General features: G+C 41.2%; 2 protein-coding genes across 9 annotated transcripts in view; both read right to left on the bottom strand.

Annotated features, from left to right (window-relative positions):
• ZNF568 (zinc finger protein 568) overlaps window positions 1-25583 on the bottom strand; it is a 63668-nt gene that overhangs the window by 5768 nt on the left and 32317 nt on the right. For 4 of the 8 annotated variants that reach the window (XM_014342646.4, XM_034945300.3, XM_008960820.4 and 1 more), the window contains one exon: window positions 384-24555. In XM_014342646.4, the coding sequence (XP_014198132.1) occupies window positions 22979-24555 (1577 nt within the window). In that variant the 3' untranslated portion in view covers window positions 384-22978. The remainder of the gene's footprint in view (window positions 1-383; window positions 24556-25583) is intronic. The other 4 variants (XM_063600209.1, XM_063600210.1, XM_063600212.1 and 1 more) reach the window with 3 other exon arrangements.
• Window positions 1-25583, bottom strand: part of LOC117976984 (zinc finger protein 568-like) — a 66382-nt gene that overhangs the window by 29518 nt on the left and 11281 nt on the right. The gene's annotated exons all lie outside the window — the stretch shown is intronic.

Genomic DNA, 25583 nt, shown 5'->3' with positions numbered 1-25583 from the left:
CCAAGACACAGCTTAAATGGACCCACCTGTCAGGGTCTCAAACTGCTGTCCTTTAGGCTGGGGGCACCTTTATGGGTCTAGATCCCTGGTGGCTACTGGGTGAAAGAACAGAGAAGTGGATATAGCAGGGACTTCCCAGCCCCAAACTCTAGAACCATTTCCACCCTCAACACACACCAGAGATAGACCCGGTGGAGGGAAGGCCATTCACAGAGATTCACTACCTACTGACTAGTCTCAGTTGGGGTTTGCGTAGACGGCCAGGACCCATCCACAGGGCAGACCCCGCCCAGCGTATCCCCAGAATGTACAGCGAAGGTGTCCCGCCCCCTCTCAGGCCTCCCAAAGATGGGGTCGACGACCCGGCACACGCTCACACTTACATGCACAGCCACACAGAATCCCGTGCAGACAGGACTCCCACCACAGCCCCGCAGGCACAGCGGGCACAGATCGCCAAGCACCTGTCGCTGGGCGCACAATCCAGGTCCGGGGAGAACTGCCCGGACTTTTAGTCCAGACAAGAGGACGCAGGGCCGCGATACCCTAGACCTCCTAACATTCCCAGACCGCTCCAGCGCCAGCCTCACACCACACCCACTCCCTGCCTGCGCGCGGCCCGACACTGCCCTCTGCCGAGCTGGGGGCCAGTGGCCCTGACACTCTTCTCCCATCCCGACTGCACCGCCCCGACACTCTCTTCCTTCCCCATCGCACAGCCCTGACCTCCCTTAGCGGTGAAGCGTGGGCATGCAGCCCGCACATCTCCGAGAGCCACCTGTCTTTTAAACTCCAGACGACCCCAGCTCCTCGCCGGGACGCCTCACCGCCCCCTTCGGCGTCCTAGCACTCAGGTCTGAACGAGTCCATCCCAACCCAGCGAGCTCCGCAGCCTGGGACGTTCCAGCCTTTTGCTTTCCAACACCCGCCAAGGAAAGGTGACTAGCCTTCTTCGGCCGGAAAAGGTTGGCCGCGGGGCCCCCTGGGAAATTTAGTCCAGAGGTGGGTGCGCCACCCGGGGCCTGGACCGCACCACGGTCACTGGCGCTCACAGTCATGTCCAGTTCCCCGCCTCCAGTGAAGCCGAGGCCAGCCTGCCCAGCTGCACCCGAGCACCCTCCCAGGAACTGGGCAAACACACAGGCCCAGGCAGCAATAGTTGGCCGCTGACGGCTAGAAAAAGGCTGTGGGGCCGTGGAGGCTTCAGAAAAATGTAGCCGCAAACCCGGGAAGGGGCGGCCGGGCCCGCCGCCAGGGCTTCCAGAGTCCGCGAAGTTAACCCGGCTGCAGCCGCCCTCGCCCCAAACGGAGGGTCAGGGAGTGGGGTTTGTGTGTGTGCCCAAAGGCCTCTCACAAGTGCAGTAAAAAGCCAGGGAGCGGACCACCCAGGGTACCCTCCACAGGGAGCCGCGCTCTGGGGTGGATCAGGAGAGGGCGACTCCCGGCCACGCCACGAATTAGGAGTCGGCCCGGACCTGGGGCTTCACTGACCTGGGCCACAATCCCGATAAAGCCGGGTGGCTAAGTTTGGGCTGGGAATTCATGCCCCAGTCCAGGTCTTCTGGCATCTCAACATTTAAGTCACTAATTTCTGCTCGGGCCGGGCCACAGGCTGGCCTGGAGGGTGTCTGGGAAACGACCTGTCCTAGAGGTTTGGGGATGTGGCCTAGGAGAGACTGAAGGGGCGCAGTCACAGGTTCAGGATGCCGAAGGGACTGGAGAAGGATGAGGGATAGTTGGGTCTGCAGCGGAAATAACGGAAAACCAATATAGTGGGCTGCAACGTCATTATTTGAGGATTAAGTTGCAGAAGGATATTTAATGACAGAAGTATGTTCGAGAAATACTTTAGGACCTGGAAAAGTGCTACTAAAATAAACCAATTTTAGTAGCACTTTTGTGTTACTAAAATAAAAGTGCTACTAAAATAAAAGCACTTTTGTGTTACTAAAATAAAAGTGCTACTAAAATAAACCAATTTTTTAAAATAAATACTGTATTTAAAAATGTTATAGGCTGGGCGCGGTGGCTCACGCCTGTAATCCCAGCACTTTGGGAGGCCAAGGCGGGCGGATCACGAGGTCAAGAGATCAAGACCATCCTGGCCAACATGGTGAAACCCTGTCTCTACTAAAAATACAAAATTTACCTGGGTGTGGTGGTGCGCACCTGTAGTCCCAGCTACTCAGGAGGCTAAGAGAATACCTTGAATCTGGGAGGCGGAGGTTGCAGTGAGCCGAGACTGTACCACTGCACTCCAGCCTGGTGACAGCGAGACTTCATCTCAAAAAAAAAAAAAAAAAAAGTTATAAATAGGTCGGGCGCAGTGGCTCGCACCTGTAATCCTAGCACTTTGGGAGGCCGAGGCAGGCAGATCACAAGGTCAGGAGATCGAGACCATCCTGGCCAACATGGTGAAACCTCGTCTCTCCTAAAAATACAAAAATTAGCCCGGCGTGGTGGTGTGCACCTGTAGTCCCAGCTACTAAGGAGGTGCATTCCAGCCTGGCGATAGAGCGAGACTGCGTCTCAAAAAGAAAAAAAACAAAGTTATAAATAGCAGAAACATAGGCACTTGGGCAATAATATCTTTAAAGTTAATTGTTAACAGCAGTTAACTTCTAGGATGTGTAATTGTGACTTTTCTTCTTTTCAGTTAAAAAGTAGTCCCTTATATTTTTGGCCATTATCGTTTCTTTCTTGTGAAACATTACTTATAACATTTCATTTAAAAAAATTCTTAAGTATTTCTAGTTTACAAACTAGAAAACAAACTACTGGACCAAAATTTAAAAATCCACAGTTTAGTACTAAAAGATAAATGAAACACAAGACTGATAAACAAGAGCAAAATAAAGCAAAAACATTAGAAATGCGAAAAGAAAAACATAAAGAGTTTAAGAGTTTTTTTTTTTCTTGAGATGGAGTTTTGCTCTTGTTGCCCAGGCTGGAGTGCAGTGATGCCGTCTCAGCTCACTGCAACCTCTGCCTCCCGGGTTCAAGTGATTCTCCTGCCTCAGCCTCCCAAGTAACTGGGATTACAGGTGCCCGCCTGTATTCTTTGTATTTTTAGTAGAGACGAGGTTTCATCACGCTGGCCAGGCTGGTTTCAAACTCTTGACCTCAGGTGATCCGCCCACCTCAGCCTCCCAAAGTGCTGGGATTACAGGAGTGAGCCACCGTGCCCGGGCCTGGGTTTAAAAGAATTTTGAGGCTGTTATGTACAACTCTATAACCATGGTAGAGGAAACTGTAGATTTTCTAATGAAATTTAAATCACTGATTTCTACTAAGAAGTAGAAAATGTGAACAGAATAATAACCATAATGAAATGCTTTATTTTATTTAAGATATTTTAAAGTATGTACAATTAAAAAGGTACCATACCCAGATGGTTATAGCTGAATTTTAGCTAATTTTTGAACTAATAATGATTATTCAATGTATTTATATCCAACTTATATATGCTCTCCAATGAATTTTTGTCTAAGTGGCATAAAATTTATTAAAGACATGGCCGGGCATGGTGGCTCATACCTGTAATCTCAGCAGTTTGGGAGGCTGAGGCAGGAGCATCACTTTGAGGCTAGGAGTTTGAGACCAGCCTCGGCAACATGGCAAAACCCCCTTTCTACAAAGATTAGCCGGATGTGGTGGCGCACACCTGTACTTCCAGCTACTGGGGAGGCTGAGGCTGGAGGATCACTTGTACCCGGAGGCAGAGGTTGCAGTGAGCCAAGATTGGGGCACTGTACTCCAGCCTGGGCGACAGAGCGAGACTGTCTCCAAAAAAAAGAAAAGAAAAGAAAAGAAATTCAATAAAGACAGGCCAAAAGAAAAGTATTAATTTCATTTGTGGTTATAGATGCAGAAGTTCCAAATAAAAGGCTGATTTCAATAATGTATAAAATTTATATAGTTATGTCAAAGGATTGGGAAAAAAGAAATTCATAAATTATGCCAATAAGACAAAGTGGTAGAATAATGCCCCAAGACGTTCAAATCCTAACCCCCAGAACCTGTGAATATATCTTACATGGCAAAAGAGGCTCTGCAGCAGATATGCTTCAACTAATAATCTTGAGATGGAGGCCAGGCATCGTGGCTCATGCTTGTAATCCAGCACTTTGGGAGGCCGAGGTGGGCGGATCACTTGAGGTAAGGAGTTTGAGATCAGCCTGGACAACGTGGTGAAACCCAGTCTCTACTAAAAATACAAAAATTAGCCAGGCATGATGGTGCATGCCTGTAGTCCTAGGTACTTGGGAGGCAGAGGTTGCAGTGAGCCAAGATCTCGCCACTGCATTCCAGCCTGGGCGGCAGAGTGAGACTTGATCTCAAAAAAAAAAAAAAAAAATCTTGAGATGGGAAGATTATGCTGGATTACTGAGTAGGCCCAACAAGGGTCCTTAAAAGAGGAAGGCAGGAGGGTCAGAGTCAGAGAGGAAAGCATGACAACGAAAGGGGGGATGTGCTTTGAAGACGGAGGAAAGTGCCATAAGCAAAAGAACGCAGGCAGCTTCTAGAAGCTGGAAAAGACAAGGAAATAGATTCTCCCCTAGAACCTAGAGAAAGAACACGGTTTTATGACACCTGGATTTTAGCCCACAGGACTCATTTCACACTTCTGACCTCAGTATCTGGATGAAGAAATCTTCCCTCAGCAGGAAGAGGTTGGGATGACCTGTCATTCATCAAAAAACTATATCCTTGATAAGCCTGTCCTTCCTTGCTTGAGATATTTTCTTTCGCTCTCTTTCAATTAGGATATAGAACTTTTGCATTCCTTCTCCTGAAACTTCCTCTCTTATGGTAACGAATCAGAGAACTGGTTCTTTAGTTCTGTTCCAGTGGGGTCTTTGGGTACGTCCCCAATAAGCTCAATGCCTTCCCACTTCCTAGGCACATTTACTTCAGTTGTTTATTTTGGAAAGTTTCAAATCTCCAGAAGCATTGAAAGAATACTACAAAGAACTTGTATTGGGGCTGGGTGTGGTGGCTCACACCTGTAATCCCAGCACTTTGGGAGGCTGAGGTGGCTGGATCAGGAGGTCAGGAGATTGAGACCATCTTGGCTAATACCGTGAAACCCCGTTTCTACTAAAAATACAAAAAATTAGACGGGCATGGTGGCACGTGCCTGTAATCCCACCTACTCAGGAGGCTGAGGCAGGAGAATCACTTGAACCTAGGAGGCGGAGGTTGCAGTGAGCCAAGATCGTGCCACTGTACTCTTGCCTGGGGGACAGAGCAAGACTCTGAAAAGAAAAAAAAAAGAACTCATTCATGCTTGTCCCTTAGATTCATAAATTGTCAACAATTTAACAATTTGCCACTTTTGATTCTCTCTCTACCATTTGAAAATAAATTCAAGAATCATTATACTTCAGTACTAAACATGGTTTTTTTTTTTTGAGGCAGTGAGCCAATTTGATCACTTGGCTAAGATGGTAATGGCCACATGTCTCCATTGTAGTTATTTTTCCCCTTTTTAATTGGTAAGTAACCTGAGGGATGATAACTTCAGACCATATGAATCTCCTCTTTTTTAACAATCATATGCATATATATATATATATATATATATATATATATATAGTTTTTTTTTTTTTTTTTTTTTTTTTTTTGAGACAGAGTCTTGCTCTGTTGCCAGGCTGGAGTGCAGTGGTGCAATCTCGGGTCACTGCAACCTCTGCCTCCTGGGTCCAAGCTGGGACTCCAGGCACCCGCCACCACGCCCGGCTAATTTTTGTATTTTTAGTAGAGACGGGATTTCACCATGTTGGCCAGGCTGGTCTTGATCTCCTGACTTCGTGATCTACCTGCCTCAGCCTCCCAAAGTGTTGGGATTACAGGTGTGAGCCACTGCACCTGGCCCATATGCATATTTAATATAAGGTATATGTTACATTTTCATGTAAATTAATATGTGTTACTCTCATATAAATTTGTATGTATTTTTCTCTCATATAAATATGAATCATGAAATTACATTTTATATGTGGACTTTCTACCATGTATGGATATTATGGTGTACAGTTGACACACATATATACATATTATTCTTCAGTGTTGGATAATTGATCCATGTTATATGCTTTGTAGGACATCTTAGATATTTTATGGGATAATTTCAAATACAACCAAGTTTTTATTTTGTTCCTGGGTTTTCAATTTAGCCCACAAGAAAATACAACACCACTGTTAACAGATATGCATTTTCATGTTGTTGAGATTCTCCTTCATGCCCAGTGTTCTATTCCAAGCACTAATGGGGCAAAAACACCTATCTTGTAGAGAAAGATGAGATTCTTTATTGTGGACATTATGATCTGCCATGGAGACAGGACCATTGTGATGAAACAACTCATTATGCTTTTGGTTGATGGCAAACTGTCCTGCCTTATGAGACTTTAAGCAGTTGGGTATCATGGAAAGCTTAAGTGTGAAGGTCTTGGTGAATGATGATGGGCTTTTGCCAGAAATGGATGGATGAGAAGTTTTTAAGCATCAGCAGCCAGCTTCTATAGTCAGTTTGTATCAGTCTGGATACAGTCAGGAAACAGAAACCACAAAAGAATTTTTTGTTTGTTTGTTTTGTTTTTTTTTGAGAAGGAGTATTGCTCTGTTGCCTAGGCTGGAGTACAGGGGTGCTATCTCAGCTCACTGTAATCTCTGCCTCTCGGGTTCAAGTGATTCTCGTGCCTCAGCCTCCCAAGTAGCTGGGATTACAGGCACCTGCCACCATGCCCAGCTAACTTTTGTATTTTTAGTAGAGACGGAGTTTCACCATGTTGGCCAGGCTGGTCTTGAACTCCTGACCTCAGGTGATCCACCCACCTCAGCTTCCCAAAGTGTTGGGATTACAGGCATGAGCCACTGTGCCTGGCCAAAGGAATTTAAACAGAATTATAATATAAAGAATTATTAAGCAATGATAGGACAGAAACTATAGGGCCATGAGGAGGACTCTAAAAGGCCCTTGAGAGCTGAGGGAGAGTACCCAAAAGAGAACATACTTGGAAGGAGGTCTTTCCCAAGGGTGAGTTTCAAACCTCACTGAAGATGTGGTTGTAGCTCAGTGTGATGCTGGAGAAGTTTGCTACGTTGCCAGGTACTCAAAGAGAGTTGGATTGGCACTGTAGGCCTTAGGCCTGAGATGCATGGTTTCCACATCAGGACGGCTACAGGAAATTACTCCCCATTGCACAAGCAAGCTACGGCTGATGGCCAGGATGCAGAGGAGTTTGGGTGCCACTGTGAGCATGAGGTCTGGAGCACACGGTCTCTCGTGAGAAGGGCCTCAGCAAGGTAGTCTGCCAGGCCCAGGCCAGATATGCAAGATCTCCAAGAGACTGCGTGCTCTGGAGCACAGCTGGCGCAGAGCATTGCTGAATATTCTCACATACACACCTCCCACTGATGGACCATGAAGCAAGAGCAAGGAAAAGCAAAATGCTGCAACCTGAGCCAGAAAGACCCCTTCTTCCTTCAATGTCCCTCTTCAATGTCCACACCCTCTACTGACAAAGCTTAATATCACACTCACTGTAAAGGGGAAATGCTTCAAATTGTCCACTTTCACAGACTGGTGTTGAAAAGGTTAATTTGGAGCTGAGAGGCAATACACTGATAACTGACCTAGTCTAACCCTTTGGGTACTAAGTTTCTACACACTTTTTTATACAAAACTTGAGCTCCTTTACAACAATGAAACAACTCTATTTCTACCTAGCAAGGTACAGCTATCCAAATGAGAAGATGGACCAGGCATGATGGCTCACGCCTGTAATCCCAATACTTTGGGAGACTAAGGCAGGAGGATTGTTTGAGGCCAGGAGTTGGAGACCAGCCTGGGAAACAAAGCAAGACCCCATTTCTTTTTTTCTTTTTGAGACAGAGTCTCTGTTGCCTAGGCTGGAATGCAATGGTGCAATCTCGGCTCACCGCAACCTCCACCTCCCCAGTTTAAGCGATTCTTGTGTCTCAGCCACCCGAGTAGCTGGGATTACAGGCATGGACAATCACTTCCAACTGATTTTTATATTTTTTTAGTAGAGACAGGCTTTCACCATGTTGGCCAGGCTGGTCTTGAACTTCTGACCTCAGGTGATCCGCCTGAGGACCCACCACACGTGGCCTGATTTTTAAATATTAACCTTATATCCTGTAATCAGGCTGGGTGCTATGGCTCACGCCTGTAATCCCAGCACTTTGGGAGGCTGAGGCGGGCAGATCACCTGAGGTCAGGAGTTTGAGACCACCCTGGCCAACATGGTGAAATCTGTCTCTACTAAAAATACAAAAATTAGCTCAGTGTGGCCATGTGCACCTGTAATTCCAGCTACTTGGGAGGCTGAGGCAGGAGAATCGCTTGAACCAGGAGGCAGAGGTTGCAGTGAGCCGAGATCACGCCATTGCACTCCAGCCTGCGTGACAGATCAAGACTCTGTCTAAAAAAAAAAAAAAAAAAAAAGTCCTTGATCACACACAAAACTGGGGGGATGCCATAATGGTGGAGAAAGCATGAAAGCATTCTGTAAGTCCATGGTTGTGATGCTGGCAGCAGCATTACGGGCAAGAAAAAAAATCTATTCCAGAATATCTGTCCATGCTTATAAGAATGAATCTCTGTCTCATCCATGACAGAACAGGCCCAGTGTATTCGGCCTTCTATCAGGTGGCTAGCTGGTTCCAAAAGGGAATGCTGCTATATCAGGGACTCAATGCTGGTCTCTGCTGTTGACAAAAATCAAGGGAAAAGACTGTGCTGGCTGATTATGTCCCTTTTATTAAGGAAGAAAATGCTTTCAAATACCCATTACCCCCAAATATTTTTGCCTGTATCTCACTGGCCATATTTATGACACATGGTTGTCCTCACATGGAAGGCAGACAGGCAAAGAGATAAAAGCATGCCCAACTTGTCCTTTTATAACAGCATGAATCCCACCCATGAGTGTGGAGCTGTCATGAGCTAATCACCTTGTAAAGGTTCCACCTCTTAATACTGTTATAATGGCAACTAAATTTCAACATGAATTTTGGAGGCGACAAATATTCAAACCATAGCAATAATCAAAGATTCCCAAGAAAGTAGGATAACATTTACATGCTTAATGAAAATTTCAAGCCCAGTTGTACAAGTCTTTGTATAGATACAAGTCCCTCTTATAGCACTTGCTTGTCCCCAAAGACTAAAGACCAGTGTCCCAACTAGGAGAGCGCAGAAGATCATTTTTATTTAGAGGTGATGCTCTTCCACCTCTAACACTGGAGGTATCAGTCACCTCAGGGGACATGGTTGTCATCTGCTACAAGCTCCACCACCTCTTGTATCGACTTTCACTTCATTATTTTATGTTTATTTATTTATAAGAGATAAGGTCTCATTCTGTTGCCAAGGCTGGAGTGGTGATCATGGCTCATTGCAGCCCCAACCTCCTGAGCTCAAGGATCCTCCCACCTCAGCCTCCCAAGTAGCTGGGACTACAAGTGTGCGTCACACCGTCCGCCAAATTTTTTAAAAATTTTTTGTAGACACAGGGTCTCACTATGTTGCCCAGGCTGGTCTCGAACTCCTGGGCTCAAGCTATCTCCCACCCTGGCTTCCCAAAGTGCGAGGATTATAGGCATGAGCCACTATGCCTGGCTGACTTCATTATTTTGACTTAAAGATCAGATAGGCTCAGATGCCTCATAGTTCAGAGAACACTTAATGGGTTATTCTCTGCCTCCAGTACTTGTTTCTTTAAGAGATATTCAGAAACAGCAGAAATCAAGCTTGAGTTCTGGACACCAGGAGATCTTACAAAGTTACTGTCCACTATGTAACAAGAAAGTAATATTTCACAAACGTTCATAAGCAAATCTAACAAATGTTTATGTGACTTGAATCCTTCCTTCCTTCCTTCCTGAGATCTTACAAAGTTACTGCCCACTATGTAACAAGAAAGTAATATTTCACAAAGATTCAGAAGCAAATCTAACAAATGTTTATGTGACTTGAATCCATCCTCCCTTCCTTCCTTCCTTCCTCCCTCCCTCCCTTCCTTCCTTCCGTCCCTCCCTCCCTCCCTCCGTCCCTCCCCCCACCCTTTCTTTCTTACTTTTTTTGACTGAATCTCGCTTTGTTGCCAGGCTGGAGTGCAGTGGCACAATCTCGGCTCACTGCAACCTCCACCTCCCAGGTTCAAGCGATTCTTCTGCCTCAGCCTTCTGAGTAGCTGGGACTACAGGCGCATGCCACCATGCCCAGCTAATTTTTGTATTTTTAGTAGAAATGGGGTTTCACCATGTTGGCTAGGATGGTCTCAATCTCTTGACCTCGTGATACGCCTGCCTCAGCCTCCCAAAGTGCTGGGATTACAGCTGTGAGCCACTGCGCCCGGCCAACTTGGGCCTTTCTAATGCATGAAAAGATATTACCAATGTTAAAAAACAACTCTGAAATAGGGCACCAGTCATAGCATAGCCCTCTGCCAAATTCATTTCATAGAGACTGTATTGGGAGTATTTCATAAAACGCTGTTCATGTTGCTGTCAGTTGTTAAATTTAGTTACAGGAGAAACAGCAGCTGGTTATATGTTAACACTAAAATGTCTTTAGGACATGGTCATTAATTATGCCCCAGGAGCAGCTGTTGAGGCTTTGCTTTGCCATTTGTTCTGGCACTCTGCCCAAAGCCTAGTGCTGCTGACATTCATCAGTGTTCGTACATAAAATTGCCACTGGGTTAATATTTCCATCATTTATCAAGCTAAGAAAAACGAAGCTACTGAGACTGAATTGACAGGTCTGAAATTAAGAATTTTCATAAAATTCATATCTCCTATGCTACCTAGCCAATCCAATCCTTGGTATTTATCCAAGAGAAATGAAAACATACATCTATACAAATAATTTTTACACAAATATTCATGGTAGCCTTATTCTTGATAGTCCCCAAACTGGAAACAACACAACTATTCATTAACAGGTGATTGTGGTACCATTATTTAGCAATGAAAACCTATTTAATAAAATTATGGATGAAAACTTCCAAAGCCTAACAAGAGATTCAGACATCCAGATACAGAAGGCTCACAATATGCAAGGAGATAAAATGCAAAAAGTTTTTCTCCATGGCACAATTATATTCACATTGTTTCAAGTCAAACAAAGATAAAGAGTGAATCCTTAAAAGAAAAAAAAAGCATCTAGTCACCTATAAAAGAAACCCCATAAGACTAATAGAGGATTTCTAAGCAGAAACCTTATAGGTCAAAAGAAAATGGGATGATATATTTAAAGTGCTAAAAGAAAAAAAGAAAACTAGCCAAGAATGCTACATCAAGCAAAATTATCCTTCATAAACAAAGGAGAAATAGTCCTTTCTAGACAAGCAAATGCTAAGGAAATTTGTTACCACTAGACTGGCCTTACAAGAAAAGCTGAAGGCTGGGTGTGGTGGCTCACGCCTGTTATCTCAGCACTATGGGAGGTCGAAGCGGGTGGATCACTTGAGGTCAGGAGTTTGAGAATAGCCTGGCCAACATGGTAAAAGACCGTCTCTACTAAAAATACAAAAATTAGCCACGTGTGGTGGAGCACGCCTCTAATCCCAGCTACTTGGGAGGCTGAGGCACGGGAATCACTTGAACCTGGGAGGTGGAGGTTGCAGTGATCCAAGATTACACCACTACATTCCAGCCTGGGTGGCAGAGTGAAACTGTGTCTCAGAAATGAAAAAAAAAGAAAGAAAGAAAGAAAGAAAGAAAGAAAAGCTCAAGGGGGTCTTAAACCTGGAAGCAAAAATAATAATAATAATAATAATAACACTGCAACACTTACCATCATGAAAATAAGGTAAACTATAAAACTCACTGGTAAAGCAAACACATAAAGAAGAAAAAGAAAGGACTCACATGGTACTACTACAGAAATCTACCAAGCCACAGTGACAATAAGAAAACAAATTAAAAAAAAAAAACATAAAACAACAAAAAAGCCTGAGCATGGTGGTTTAAATCTGTAATCCCAGCACTTTGGAGCCAGAGAGGGGAAGATCATTAGAGCCCAGGAGTTCAAGACTAGCCTGGGCAACACAGTGAAACGCCATCTCTATAAAAATAAAAAAAACATTACCCAGGCATGGTGGTGCATGGGGAGCTACTTGTGGGGCTCAGGTGGGAGGACTGCTTGAGCCCAGGAAGTCTCAAAAAAAAAAAAAAAAAACACCCTAACCAATTAACAATATGATAGAGACAAAGCTTCGTATGTGAATAATAACCTTTAGCCAGGTCAGTGGCTCACGCCTGTAATCCCAGCACTTTGGAAGGCTGAGGTGGGAGGATCACCTGAGGTCAGGAGTTCAAGACCAGCCTGGCCAATATGGCAAAACCCTATCTCTACTAAAAGTATAAAAATAGCCAGGCGTGCCAGCGCATGCCTATAATCCCAACTACTCAGGAGGCTGATGCAGAATAGCTTGAACTGAGGAGGCAGAGGTTGCAGTGAGCCAAGAACGTGCCATTGCACTCCAGCCTGGGCAACAGAGTGAGACTCCATCTCATAATAATAATAATAACTTTGAATATAAATGGATTAAATTTCCCACTTAAAAAATAGAGAATGGCTGAATGGATTTTTTTTTAAAAAAGATCCCCAAATATCCTACTTATAAAAAACTCACCTTACTGGTAATGACACATATAGACTGAAAGTAAAAGGATGGAAAAAGATATTCCATGAAAATGGAAACCAAAAGTGAGCAGGAGTAGCTATATTTCTAATAGATTAAAGAGATTTTAAGTCAAAAAGTAAAAAAAAAAAAGACAAAGAAGGTCATTATATAACCATAAAGTGATTAAACCAGCAGTGGATATAACAATTCTAAATATATATGCAGCCAACACTGAAGTACCCAGATTCATAAAGCAAATATTACTAGATCTAAAGAGAGAGACTGCATTACAATAATAATGAGGGACTTCAACATCCCATTCTCAGCATTAGACAGTTTTAAAAAATCAGAGTTTTAAAAAATTAGATTTAAACTGGACTTTAGACCAAACACACCTAACAGATATTCACAGAACCTTTCACCCAACAGATGCAGACTATACATTATTTTCATCAGTACATGGAACATTCTCCATAATAGGCCATCGAGTAGGCCACAAAACAAGTCTCAACAAATTTTTAAAAGCTGAAATCTTATCAAGTATCTTAGACCACAACGGAATAAAACTAGAGATTAACACCAAGAGGAACTTTGGAAACTATACCAATAAATGGAAATTAAATATCATATTCCCAAATAACCACTAAAGATCATAACTAAAATGAAAATTGAAAGAAAAAAAAAATTTTTTTTTTTTTGAGATGGAGTTTCACTCTTGTTGCCCAGGCTGGAGTGCAATGGCACGATCTCGGCTTACTGCAACCTCCGCCTCCCAGATTCAAGTGATTCTCCTGCCTCAGCCTCCCGAGTAGCTGGGATTACAGGCAAGTGCCACCACCCCAGCTAATTTTTGTATTTTTACATGGTGAGCCACCATGCCAGGCCGAAGAAAAGTTTCTTGAAACAACCGAAAATGAAAACACAACATTCCCAAACCTGTGAAATAAGGCAAAAGTAGTGTTAAGAGGGAAGCTTATAGCAATAAATGTAGAATGCAATCAAAAAAGTTAGCTGGGCACAGTGGCTCGTACCTGTAATCCCAACACTTTGGGAGGCCGAGGCGGGTGGATCACCTGAGGTCAGGAGTTCGAGACCAGCCTGGCCAACATGGTGAAACCCCATTTCTACTAAAAATACAAACATTAGCTGGGCATGGTGGTGAGCACCTGTAATCCCAGGTACTCGGGAGGCTGAGGCTGGAGAACCACTTGAACCCGGGAGGCAGAGGTTACAGTGAGCCAAGATTACACCATTGCACTCTAGCCTGGGCAACAGAGTGAAGAGACTCTGTCTCAAAAAAAAAAAAAAAAAGTAGAACAATTACAAATTAACAATCTAACAATGTACCTCAAAGAACTAGAAAACAAGAAAAAGCCAAACCACAAATTAGCAAAATAAAAGAAATAATAAAGATCAGAGCAGAATTAAATGAAATGGAGACTAAAACAATATGAAGGATCCACAAAATGAAAAGTTGGTTATTCAAAAAGATAACCCAAATTGATAAACCACTAGCTAGACTAACCAAGAAGAGAGAATACCCAAATAAGCAAAATTAGAAATGAAGGAGACATTACAACTGATACTACAGAAATACAAAAGAGTGTCAGAGACTTATGAGCAGCTATATACTGACAAACTAGAAAACCTAGGGAAAACAGATATATTCCTGAAAACATAAAACTTACCAAGACTGAATGAGGAGGAAATATAAAATCTGAACAGACCACTAAGTAGTGAGATTAAATCAGTAATAAAAAGTCTCCCAACCAAGAAAAGCCCAGGGCCACTTGGAATCACAGCCAAATTATACCATACAAAGAAAAACTAATACCAATTCTCCTGAAACTATTCCAAAAAATAAAAGAGGAGAGAATTCTCCCCAACTCATTCTACAAGGCCAGGATCATCCTATTACCAAAACCAGAAAAGGACACAACATAAAAAGAAAACTAAAGGCTGATATCTGACAAAAGTAGATGCAAAAATCCTCAAAAAAGCACTAACAAACCAAATCCAATAGCACAGCAAAATGATAATACGCCACAATCAAGTGAGATTTACACCAGGGATGCAAAGATGGGTCAATGTATGCAAATCAGTTAACATGATACATCACATCAGAATAAAGGACAAAAACCATATAATCATCTCAATAGATGCAGAAAAAGCATCTGATAAAATTCAACATGCTTTCACAATAAAAACTTCAACAAGCTAGGCACAGAAGGTACATACCTCAGAATAATAAAGGTTATATATAACAAACCCACAGCTAACACTATAGTGAATAGGGAAAAGCTGAAAGCATTTCCACTAAGAATTGGAACAATGCCGACTTTCACCACTCCTATTCAACATAGTAATGGAAATCCTAGCCAGACCAATCAGGCAAGAGAAAGAAATAAAAGGTATCCAAATTGGAAAAGAGGAAGTCAAATTGTGCCTTTTTGTTGATGATATAATCCTATATCTAGGAAAATCTAAAGACTCCACCTGGCTGGGCGTGGTGGCTCACGCCTGTAATCTCAGCACTTTGGGAGGCCGAGGAGGTTCGATCACTTGAGGTCAGGAGTTTGAGACCAGCCTGGCCAACATGGAGAAACCCTGTCTCTACTAACAATACAAAAAAATTAGCTGGGCTTGGTGGTGCACGCCTGTAATCCCAGCTACTTGGGAGGCTGAGGCAAGAGAATTGCTTGAACCCGGGAGGTGGAGGTTGCAGTGAGCCAAGATTGTGCCACGGTACTCCAGCCTGGGCGAAAGACAGACCCTGTCTCAAAAAAAAAAAAAAAAGAAAAAGAAAAAAGAAAAAAAGAAAGAATATTATGAACAAGAATAAAAGCGTATAAAGCATATTATGCCCACAAATTTCATAATCTACATGAAACAGACTAATTCCTTGAAAGACACAATCTGTCAAAACTCACCAAGAATAAATAGACAATCCAAACAGGCCTGTATCTATTAAATAAATGGAATCAATAACTATTAACCTTCCAAAATAGAAAGCATCAGGCCCAGATGGGTTTACTGATTAATGCTCCCAAACATATAAGAAAGTTTATCAATTCTCTACCCTCTCTTCTAGAAAAAGGAAATATTTCCTAACTCAGTCTATGAGGCCAGCATTATCCTAATACCAAAACCAGGAGAAACATATTACAAGAAAAGAAAACTACAGAACAATATCTCTCATGAATACAGATGCAAAAATAATAAAATATTAGCAAATCAAATCCAATAATATATAAAAAGAATTATACACCACAATCAAGTGGGATTTATCCCAGAAATGCAAGATTGATTCAACCTTTGAAAATCTATTAATCTCATTCATAACATCAAGAGGCTAAAGAAGAAAAATCATATAATCATGTCAATAGATGCAGAAAATCACTTGACAAAAATCCAACACCCAATCACAATAAAAACAGTCAGCAATCTTAGGAATAAAGGGAACTTCCTCAACTCAATAAGGCAATCTTTTGGGTCTCTTACAATCCTTCAAAATCTGAATCTTAAAAATTAGCTTTATATTTAATAGTAAAGAGACTTGAAATACTTTAAATCAAACCCACTCCAATCCACTGAATTATATACCATTGTTTCCCAGTACTTTCATGGCCTTTGAATACCCTGTAAATCAATCTTGCTCTTCTTTTCCACCTGCCAATATTTGTTTCTATTTACCCACATATTTAACATTTTCCTTATCCATCTTCTTTGTTTCTCAAGTCCTCCATCTGAGACCACTTCTAGAGAGCTTGCCCATGCTTCCCTTTAGCCTCCTGTTTATACACCTCTTCAGCCCATGACATCAAGTTTTTGAAGAAACCACACCAAATGTCACAACAGCAGTTAAAGAACAGCTTGAGCCAGGCGTGTGGGCTTATGCCTGTAATCCCAGCACTCTGGGAGGCTGATGTGGATCACCTGAGGTCAGGAGTTCAAGACCAGCCTGGCCAACATGGCCAAACCCCATCTTTACTAAAAATACAAAAGTTAGTCAGCCATGGTGGCAGGCGCCTGTAATCCCAGCTACTTGGGAGGCTGAGGCAGGGAGAATCGCTTAACCCGGGAGGCAGAGATTGCAGTGAGCCGAGATCACGCCACTGCACTCCAGCCTGGGCGACAGAGCAGGACTCCATTAAAAAAAAAAAAAAAAAAAAAAGAACAGTCTGGAAATCCCTAGGGGGCCTTGGGATTGAAACTATTTTCATATTTTTCCTTCTTTTGATCTCATTTGCTCATGAGTATAGAATGGAGTTTCCCAGTCTTACATGACATGTGACTGAATGTAGAAGCAGATATGAGAACCCAGCTGTCTGCTTTTAAGTAATTTAAAGTATTTGAAAGTTGTGTAACAATGACGCTCTTATTATGTTTTTTGGTTTTGGAAATAATTCTTTTTCATAAAATAATTTCATAAAAATTTATTGCTTGTATTAACATGTAATGAGTTTATTAGTTTCAAATGAATCAAAAATATTTTTTGGTTGGGTGCTGTGGCTAACACCTGTAATTTCAGCAATTTGGGAGACCAAGGTGGGCAGATCACTTGAGGCCAGGAGTTCAAGACCAGCCTAGCCAACATAGTGAAACCCCATCTCTACCAAAAATACAAAAAATTAGCTGAGCATGGTGGTGCACACCTGTAATCCCAGCTACTCAGAAGGCTGAGGCATGAGAATCGCTTGAGCCTGGGAGGCAGAGGTTTCAGTGAGCCAAGATTGCATCACATACTCCAGCCTGGGCAGCAGAGTGACACCCTGTCTCAAAAAAAAAAAAAATTTTTTTTTTAAATTTCAATTTGAGGACTACTGTTGCAAAATGTCTACTGTTTTAAGTCAGTTTCCCAGGAAAAGAGAATCTGAGATGGAAATCTATGATAGGGTTTATTGGGGAGATCTCTTGGGAACATCAGCAGTAAGGAAATGAATAAAGCAGAACTGGATGGAAAGAGAAATTAAACTGATGCAGTTGAAATTTGTTCCCTGGGGAGCTCTAGAGCTGGGATTGCTCTTCAGAGTTGCTCTGAACTGAGGCAACGTGGGCCAAGCTGCCTGAAGGGAGACAGTGTAACCTTGCATAAGGCAGCTCCTTTCGTCCTCTAAGGAATTCCTTAGAGGAATTTAGCTGTGAGTTGTCAGCAGCCAAGATTCTCAGAAGTTGGCAGCACAAGTGCCTCAGTCCTGAAGGTGGAATCTTGAAAAGTCTGAGGCATAGCTTACACTCGAGTTCCCACAGGGATCAGGATGACACCATCCATGGCAGGACTGTGCCTGCGATCACACCCTTGACTTACTTCTTTTTCTTATTCTGCTTCCTCCATTCTCTTACCCCTCTTACTGAAAGCACTTCCTTAATAAATCACTTGCATAGGAATCCTCATCTCAAAGCCTGCTTCTGGGAAACAGCTGAAAAGAAAGTCCATCACACATCTTGAGTCCATCCCCAACCTTTACCCTAAAATATTTCTCCCCAGCCTGCTGCATTTTTATCAAATGGTCCACCGTCCAGCCAGTTTCTTTCCATAAAAACATAGGAGTTATGCTTTATCTCTTTACTCCTCATCTTTCATATGAACTCATTATGTTGAATCACCTCCAAAATGTATCTGAAATCTACCAATTTCTACTGCTGTGTCTAGTCCAAGCCACTATTAGTATGTTTTATTCTGTGTGTTTTGAGGCCATTCACAGGAACTGAACCTCTTATGAAGTTTGAACTCTAGAATGGAAACTCTCTAGGCAGTAACTCATGTGTGTCCAGGTAAAGAAGAATTCACCATGATTTAATTAATGATTTTTTTCAAAGTTTATCTCAGTCACTTATATCTATCTTATTATTTCTACCCCTTAGGACAGAAGGAAAAAATGAATTTACAGAGACCAGATCATCTGCTTGCTGACGCAAGATCAGTAAAACGCCCTTTTAGACCTACTCTGAGGCACTTTACCTCACCTGATAGGTTCAGCCAGTCTTACTGGGGTGAGAGAGGCCAAAAGAGAAATCTAAGGTTGTCCTTATGGGCCTTAAGTGGAATTTTACATTTCTCTGTTGACTCTAAAGCTATGTAAAGAAAGGGGCAGAGGATTTAAGGCATATAAAGTACAGGCCAAAAACAAACAAACAAACAAACAAAAAAACATTAAAAAGAAAATCACAGATAAAAACAACTGTTTAGACAAAAAAAAAAAAAAGTCTCACAAATATTTATACAGGGTTACTTGTGTGGATACACGAAATGCGAAAACCATTTTTTAAAAAAAGGTTTGCAGGCTGGGCATGGTGGCTCACAGACCAGCTTGACATACGTAGTGAAACCCTGTCTCTATGAAAATACAAAAATTAGCCGGGCATGGTGGTGGGAGCTTGTAGTCCCAGCTACTCAGGAGGCTGAGGCAGGAGAATCACTTGAACCCAGGAGGCGCAGGTTGCAGTGAGCCGAGATCATGCTGCTGCATTCCAGCCTGGGCAACAGAGGGAGACCCCCTCTCCAAAAAAAAAAAAAAAAGGTTTACAGGCTGGTACAGTGGCTCACACCTGTAATCCCAGCACTTTGGGAGGCCAAGGTGGGTGGATCACCTGAGGTCAGGAGTTCAACACCAGCCTGGCCAACATGGTGAAACCCCAGCTCCATTAAAAATACAAAAAAAAAAAAAAAATAGCCAGGCATGGTGGCATGCACCTGTGGTCCCAGCTGCTTGGGAGGCTAAGGCAGGAGAATCACTTGAACCCGGAGGCAGATGTTGCAGTGAGCCAAGATCACGCCACTGCTCTGCAGCCTGGGTGACAGAGCAAGACTTTGTCTCAAAAAAAAAAAAAAGTTTACACATAAATATTGGGTATGCTAGCAAAACTGGATTTAGTATAAAACTTATTGAAGAAGGGACTACAAAATGATAATACTCATTTAGATATTTCAGTTTGGGTAAGTTGTCATTGTTTTCACTGAAGTCAGTCCCTGCTGTTGTTAAGTCACCATCAGTCTTCAAAAATACCTAATAACAATCAAAACTGATAGTCATGGTTGTACTTCACAACTTTAGTCTGAGATTTACTTTTGTGAAATCAACTTCAAACAAATGTAGTTAATGTTCAATCATAAAAGCTAAAGATCCCTTTTCACAAACACCCCCTATTTTTATCTCCTTTTTATTGTTTTTATTTTTTTGAGGCAGAGTCTTGCTGTGTCGCCCAGGCTGAAGTGCACTGGCGTGATCTTGGCTCACTGCAACCTCCGCCCCTCTAGGTTCAAGCAATTCTCCTGCCTCAGCCTCCTGAGTAGCTGGGATTACAGGCATGCACCACCACGCCCAGCTAATTTTTGTATTTTTAGTAGAGGTGGGCTTTCACCATATTGGCCAGGCTGGTCTCGAACTCCTGACCTGAAGTAATCGGCCCGCCTAGGCCTCCCAAAGTGCTGGGATTACAGGCGTGAGCCACCACACCCAGCCTATCTCCTTTTTATTTATTTTTTATTTTTTTGAGAAAGGGTCTTACTCTGTCACGCAGACTGGAGTGCAGTGGCACAATCTTGGCTCACTGCAACCTCTGCCTCCCGCATTCAAGCAATTCTCCTGCCTCAGCCTTCTGAGTAGTTGGGATTACAGGCACCCGCCCCATGCCTGGCTAATTTTTGTATTTTTAGTAGAGACGGGGTTTCATCCTGTTGACCAGACTGGTCTTGAATTCCTGACCTCAGGTGATCCACCCGCCTCGGCCTCCCAAAGCACTGGGTTTACAGGCTTGAGCTACTGCGTCTGGCCCTATCTCCTTTTTAAAAAGGCATTAGCAGCTTTCTGTAATGTATATCAACTAATATTGTAGAGATGGCATAATAAAAACATCACCTCTGTAAGGGTTGGTTCATGTATTATTACAGAGAATGAGACTCTTCAAGAAGAACTCTATTATTAGTGCTCAGGGTCTATGTTCACCACCATTTCCAACCAAAACCAGATGGGCTGTGTAAGTCAAGAGTTGTAAAAAGAATAAAATGGTCTCTAGATTAAAACCAACACACTTTTACACAATTGCTTATGGCCACCTCAGGAAATAAATGATTTCTCATTTCAAAATATTGTTATAATTAACAATGATATTAATGCCTATGCTGGTTGTATGGAAAATTACAGGGCAAGTAAACAAATATTGCAAAGTCACTTTCCCAGGAAAAATCTTAATCTCTCCACAATACTCTAAATATATTGGTAATTAGTTAGCTATGAACCTAATAAATTTGCTGTCTAATAATACTGGCTCCACTGAAAGGACAGGCACCGTGAGTAGTAGACATGATGCCCTGAGCTAGTAAATAAAAACACATTTCATTTGTTATACTGGCATCTGATTTTCAAATTTTTAATAATTATTTACTTGAATCTAAGATATCATCAGTTGAAAGGAGTCCAATTTCAGAAATGTTAAAATATAAAAACACAGCATCATCAAGTTGCTAAAATGTGCTAATTTCACATTATATAATAAACAGGAATATTCTAATTACTAATTTTCTAGAGAGATTTTTCATAAAATAGTTGAGCATCTGATAGGGCATATGAATCCATTATAACATTTCCTTCTATGGGCACAGGCTTCCCTTGGCCTGTTCTGAGAAAGAACAAGAAAAACACTATTACAAACAAACATTCATATTGTCATTGTGTATCATTAGCTTTTAAGATTTATTTTATATGCTACCAGTCTTTTTAAGGTATAAAAACTACAAGCAAAGCTAAAGTCTCCTTTTAATCAACAGCCTCAAATTCAATCTCCAGAGACAATGCTATCAATAATTGGGTGTGTATCCTTCTATTCTACTTTAAATAGTTTTACATAAAATTTTCAATAATAGAAACAGTTGTTCTTTATAAATGATTTCATTCCAATTTACATAAATATTATTACACGATGTTTCATTTGTATTTTGATTTTTTTCATTCAACATTGTTTTAACTATCCATGTTACACAATATGGATCTGGTTCACTGCTTTTAAGTGCTGTATACTATTCTATCATTTGAATATATCATATTTTATTCATCCATTACCCCACTGATGAATATTTAGGTTGTTTTCAATGCAGATATATGTCTATATATTTCTTTTTTTTTAAGAGATGGGGTCTTGCTATGTTTCCCAGACTGGTCTTGAACTCCTGACCTCAAGTTATCTTCTTCTATCAGCCTCCCAAGTAGCTGGGATTACAGGCATGTGCCACTGCATCTGGCTATACATACATACATATATTATATATATATTTCTTATGCATTATTTGTGAGTTTCTATAGGATGTATACCTAGAAGTGGAATTACAGAGTCCTTTTGTCTTGAAAAAAAAAAAAAAAGCTCCTTGGCCTCAACGTCATAGACAATATCATCTATTTTCTCCCAATGGTTTCACAGTTTGGCTTTTCAAATTCCAGTATTTAAATCCTTTAGAATGTTAATTTTTTGGCCAGGTGCAGTGGCTCAAGCCTGTAAACCCCAGCACTTTGGGAGGCCAAAGAGGGCGATCACTTTTGAAGTCAGGAGTTCAAGACTAGCCTGGCCAACATGGTGAAACCCCGTCTCTACTAAAAATACAAAAAACAAAACAAAACAAAACAAAACAAAAAAACCCGGAAAGCAGAGGCTGCAGTGAGCTGAGATTGCACCACCGTACTCCAGCCTGGGCGACAGAGTGAGACGCTTGTCTCAAAAAAAAAAAAAAAAAAAAAAAAGAATATTGATTTTTTAGTATGTCGTAATGTTGTAATTTTATTTTCTCCAATACGGAGAGTCAAATATTCCCAGCAATTTTATTGACTAGGTCATCATTTCCCTACTAATTCATGATGTCAGGTCTAACATACACTGAGTTCACATATATTCATGAATCTGCTTCTGGATATTCTATTCTTTAAAATCTGCTCATTTACCTACTAATGTACTAATATCACACATTTTTAAATGACTGTAACTTTATATCATACAGTGAGGGTGTTTCCTCTATTCTTTTCAAAATTGTCGCAGCAATTCATACACTTCTATTTCACATGAATTTTATAATCATTTTTGAAAGATCCTAGAAAATTCTTAGTTGATTTTGTTTGGAACTGCATTCAGTCTATAGATTTTCAGAATTGAGGTTTTTATAATACTGGGTTTTTCCATCTATGTATATGGTATTTCTTTCCATTTATTCCAGTCTTACACCTTTTAACAAAGTATTAAAATTTTTCCATAAAGATCCTGGCTTTTTTGAGCTTATGCCAAGATATTTTAAGTAAAACATGGGTTGAATTTAAGAGGCCTTCCTTCATTTAATATACTCGGTGTCTCTCACCTGTATGACCTCTCTTATGTATAGAAAGGGATGCTCTTTGAGAGAATGCTTTCCCACATTCATTACATTCAAAGGGTTTCTCACCAGTATGACTTCTCATATGTATAATAAGTAATGAGCACTGAGAAAAGGCTTTCCCACATTTATTACATTCATAGGGTTTCTCCCCTGTGTGACTTCTCACATGAAGAGTGAGGGATGAGATTCGAGAGAAGGCTTTACCACATTCATTACATTTGAATGGTTTCTCTCCAGTATGAATTTTTTCATGCTCAAGAAGATTTTGTCTCTGACTGAAAGCTTTCCCACATTGATTACAATGATAAGGTTTCTCTCCAGTATGAATTTTCTCATGTTCAGTGAGGTTTGATTTCTGACTAAAGGCTTTTCCACATACTGTACATGCATAGGGTTTCTCACCCGTATGAATTCTCTGGTGTCGAATGAGGTTTGACATCTGAATAAAAGCTTTCCCACATTCACTGCATTCATAAGGTTTCTCTCCGGTGTGAATTTTCTGATGCGTAATGAGATTTTCTTTCCTGCTGAAGGCTTTTCCACATTCCTTACATTCATAGGGTTTCTCAGCTGTATGATTTCGCATATGTACGGTAAGGGATGAACTTTGAGAGAAGGCTTTCCCACATTCACTACATACATAGGGTTTCTCACCAGTGTGACTTCTCATATGTATAATAAATACTGAGCATTGAGAGAAAGCTTTTCCACATTTATTACATTTATAGGGTTTCTCCCCTGTGTGACTTCTCATATGTAGCGTAACAGATGACATTCGAGAAAAAGCTCTACCACATTCATTACATGCATAAGGTTTCTCCCCAGTATGAATTTTCTCATGCTCAATAAGATTTTGCTTCTGGCTGAAGGATTTCCCACATTCCTTACATTCATAGGGTTTCTCTCCAGTGTGAATTCGCTCATGTTCAATGAGATTTGATTTCTGACTGAAGGCTTTCCAACAATCCTTACATGCATAAGGTTTCTCCCCAGTATGAATTCTGTGGTGTCTAATAAGGTTTGACATCTGAATGAAAGCTTTTCCACATTCATTACACTTATACGGTTTTTCCCCAGTATGAATTTTCTGATGTGTAATAAGATTTTCCTTCCTACTGAAGGCTTTTCCACATTCTTTACATTCGTAAGGTTTCTCTCCAGCATGAATTCGCTCATGTCTAATGAGGTCAAATTTATGACCGAAGTCTTGTCCACACTGATTACACTTAAAGGGGGTTACAACATAGGATGCACAATGGTAAAATGGTTTCCCAAACTCATTACTCTGTTTCTCTCTTACACAGCCCTTCTCATATCTAAGTAAGTCTAAATTATGTTCCAAACCCTTATCAAGTGAGTCACAGTCATAGAAGCTTTGTCTTGAAGTAACAATGTCTGAACTCAGAGGAAATATTTTCGCAACTTTTTTACATTCAATGACTTTTTCCTTTATCAGAATTTTCTTGGAGATGGATGTGACTTTCCTCACAAGTGTTTCCTGTTGCTTCTTGATCTGTTCATCAACTTCCCAAACTTCTAAAATGGAGGACCAGAAATTATTACTTGTGAATTATTCTACCACTAGACTATTAATAACATATCAGAAATCGGCTAATGTGGGGTTTAATCTTTGATGTTGGCCTAGTCAACCAATACAAAAGAAAGCTAAGAGTAAATGTTCCTAGTTCCTAAGGTTTGAGAAGTTAACTACTACATAAAACATATGGGGACAAAAACTGACATCTGTAGGTCCAAGTAGCCTTGACTGATTTTTAAAGCGTCCACGTATAGTGCAGAAATCAGCAAAATGAATAGAATAATTAAAATGAAAGGGTGAACACAAAAATGACTGATAGGGAGTCAAACGGCTAGAGAACAAAATGAACATTTATGACTAAACACACAGGCTTGAATGCATGTATTTTTCCTCCTTCCTAAAATTCCATTAAAATGATAGTGAAAGAATAAAGGGTTAAATCCATAAGAAAAAGGAGACGTGAGTGTAAAAAAAGGTGAACAAGAGATTTTAACATAATACTGCAGGATGAGAAGCATTTAGGATAAACTGAATAGCAAAGCTACAAAGTATCATGAAGATGCAAATGACAATAAGCAACAAAGAGATTTGGCCAGAAATCACTGGAAAGGCTCAAGAATTGGAGAATCTAGGCACTCAAAAGGTAGGGATAAACAAGCACAAGGCAAGGATGTTCCCTCACATTACTGCTTTTTAACATTGTACTAGAAGTCCTACCTAATGCAATAACAAGAAAAGGAAATAAAAGCTATTCAGATTAGGAAGGAAAAACGAAACAACAACTGTCTTTGTTCACAGGTGATGTGATCATCTATGTAGGAAATCTGAAAAAAAAAAAAAAAATCAACAACAAAAAACCCCTGCTGCAACTACTAAGTCAAAGGCTGACAAGTTTGCAGAGCAATAGGACCTCTCACTCATTGCTGGTGGGACTGCAAAATGGTACAGCCACTTTGGAAGACAGTCTGGCAGTTTCTTACAAAATTAGACATACTATTACCATATTATTCAGCAATCATGCTTGGTA

The sequence above is a fragment of the Pan paniscus genome, chromosome 20 (assembly GCF_029289425.2).
Source record: "Pan paniscus chromosome 20, NHGRI_mPanPan1-v2.0_pri, whole genome shotgun sequence".
NCBI lineage: Eukaryota > Metazoa > Chordata > Mammalia > Primates > Hominidae > Pan > Pan paniscus.
This window is presented reverse-complemented; position numbering and strand designations above follow the sequence as displayed.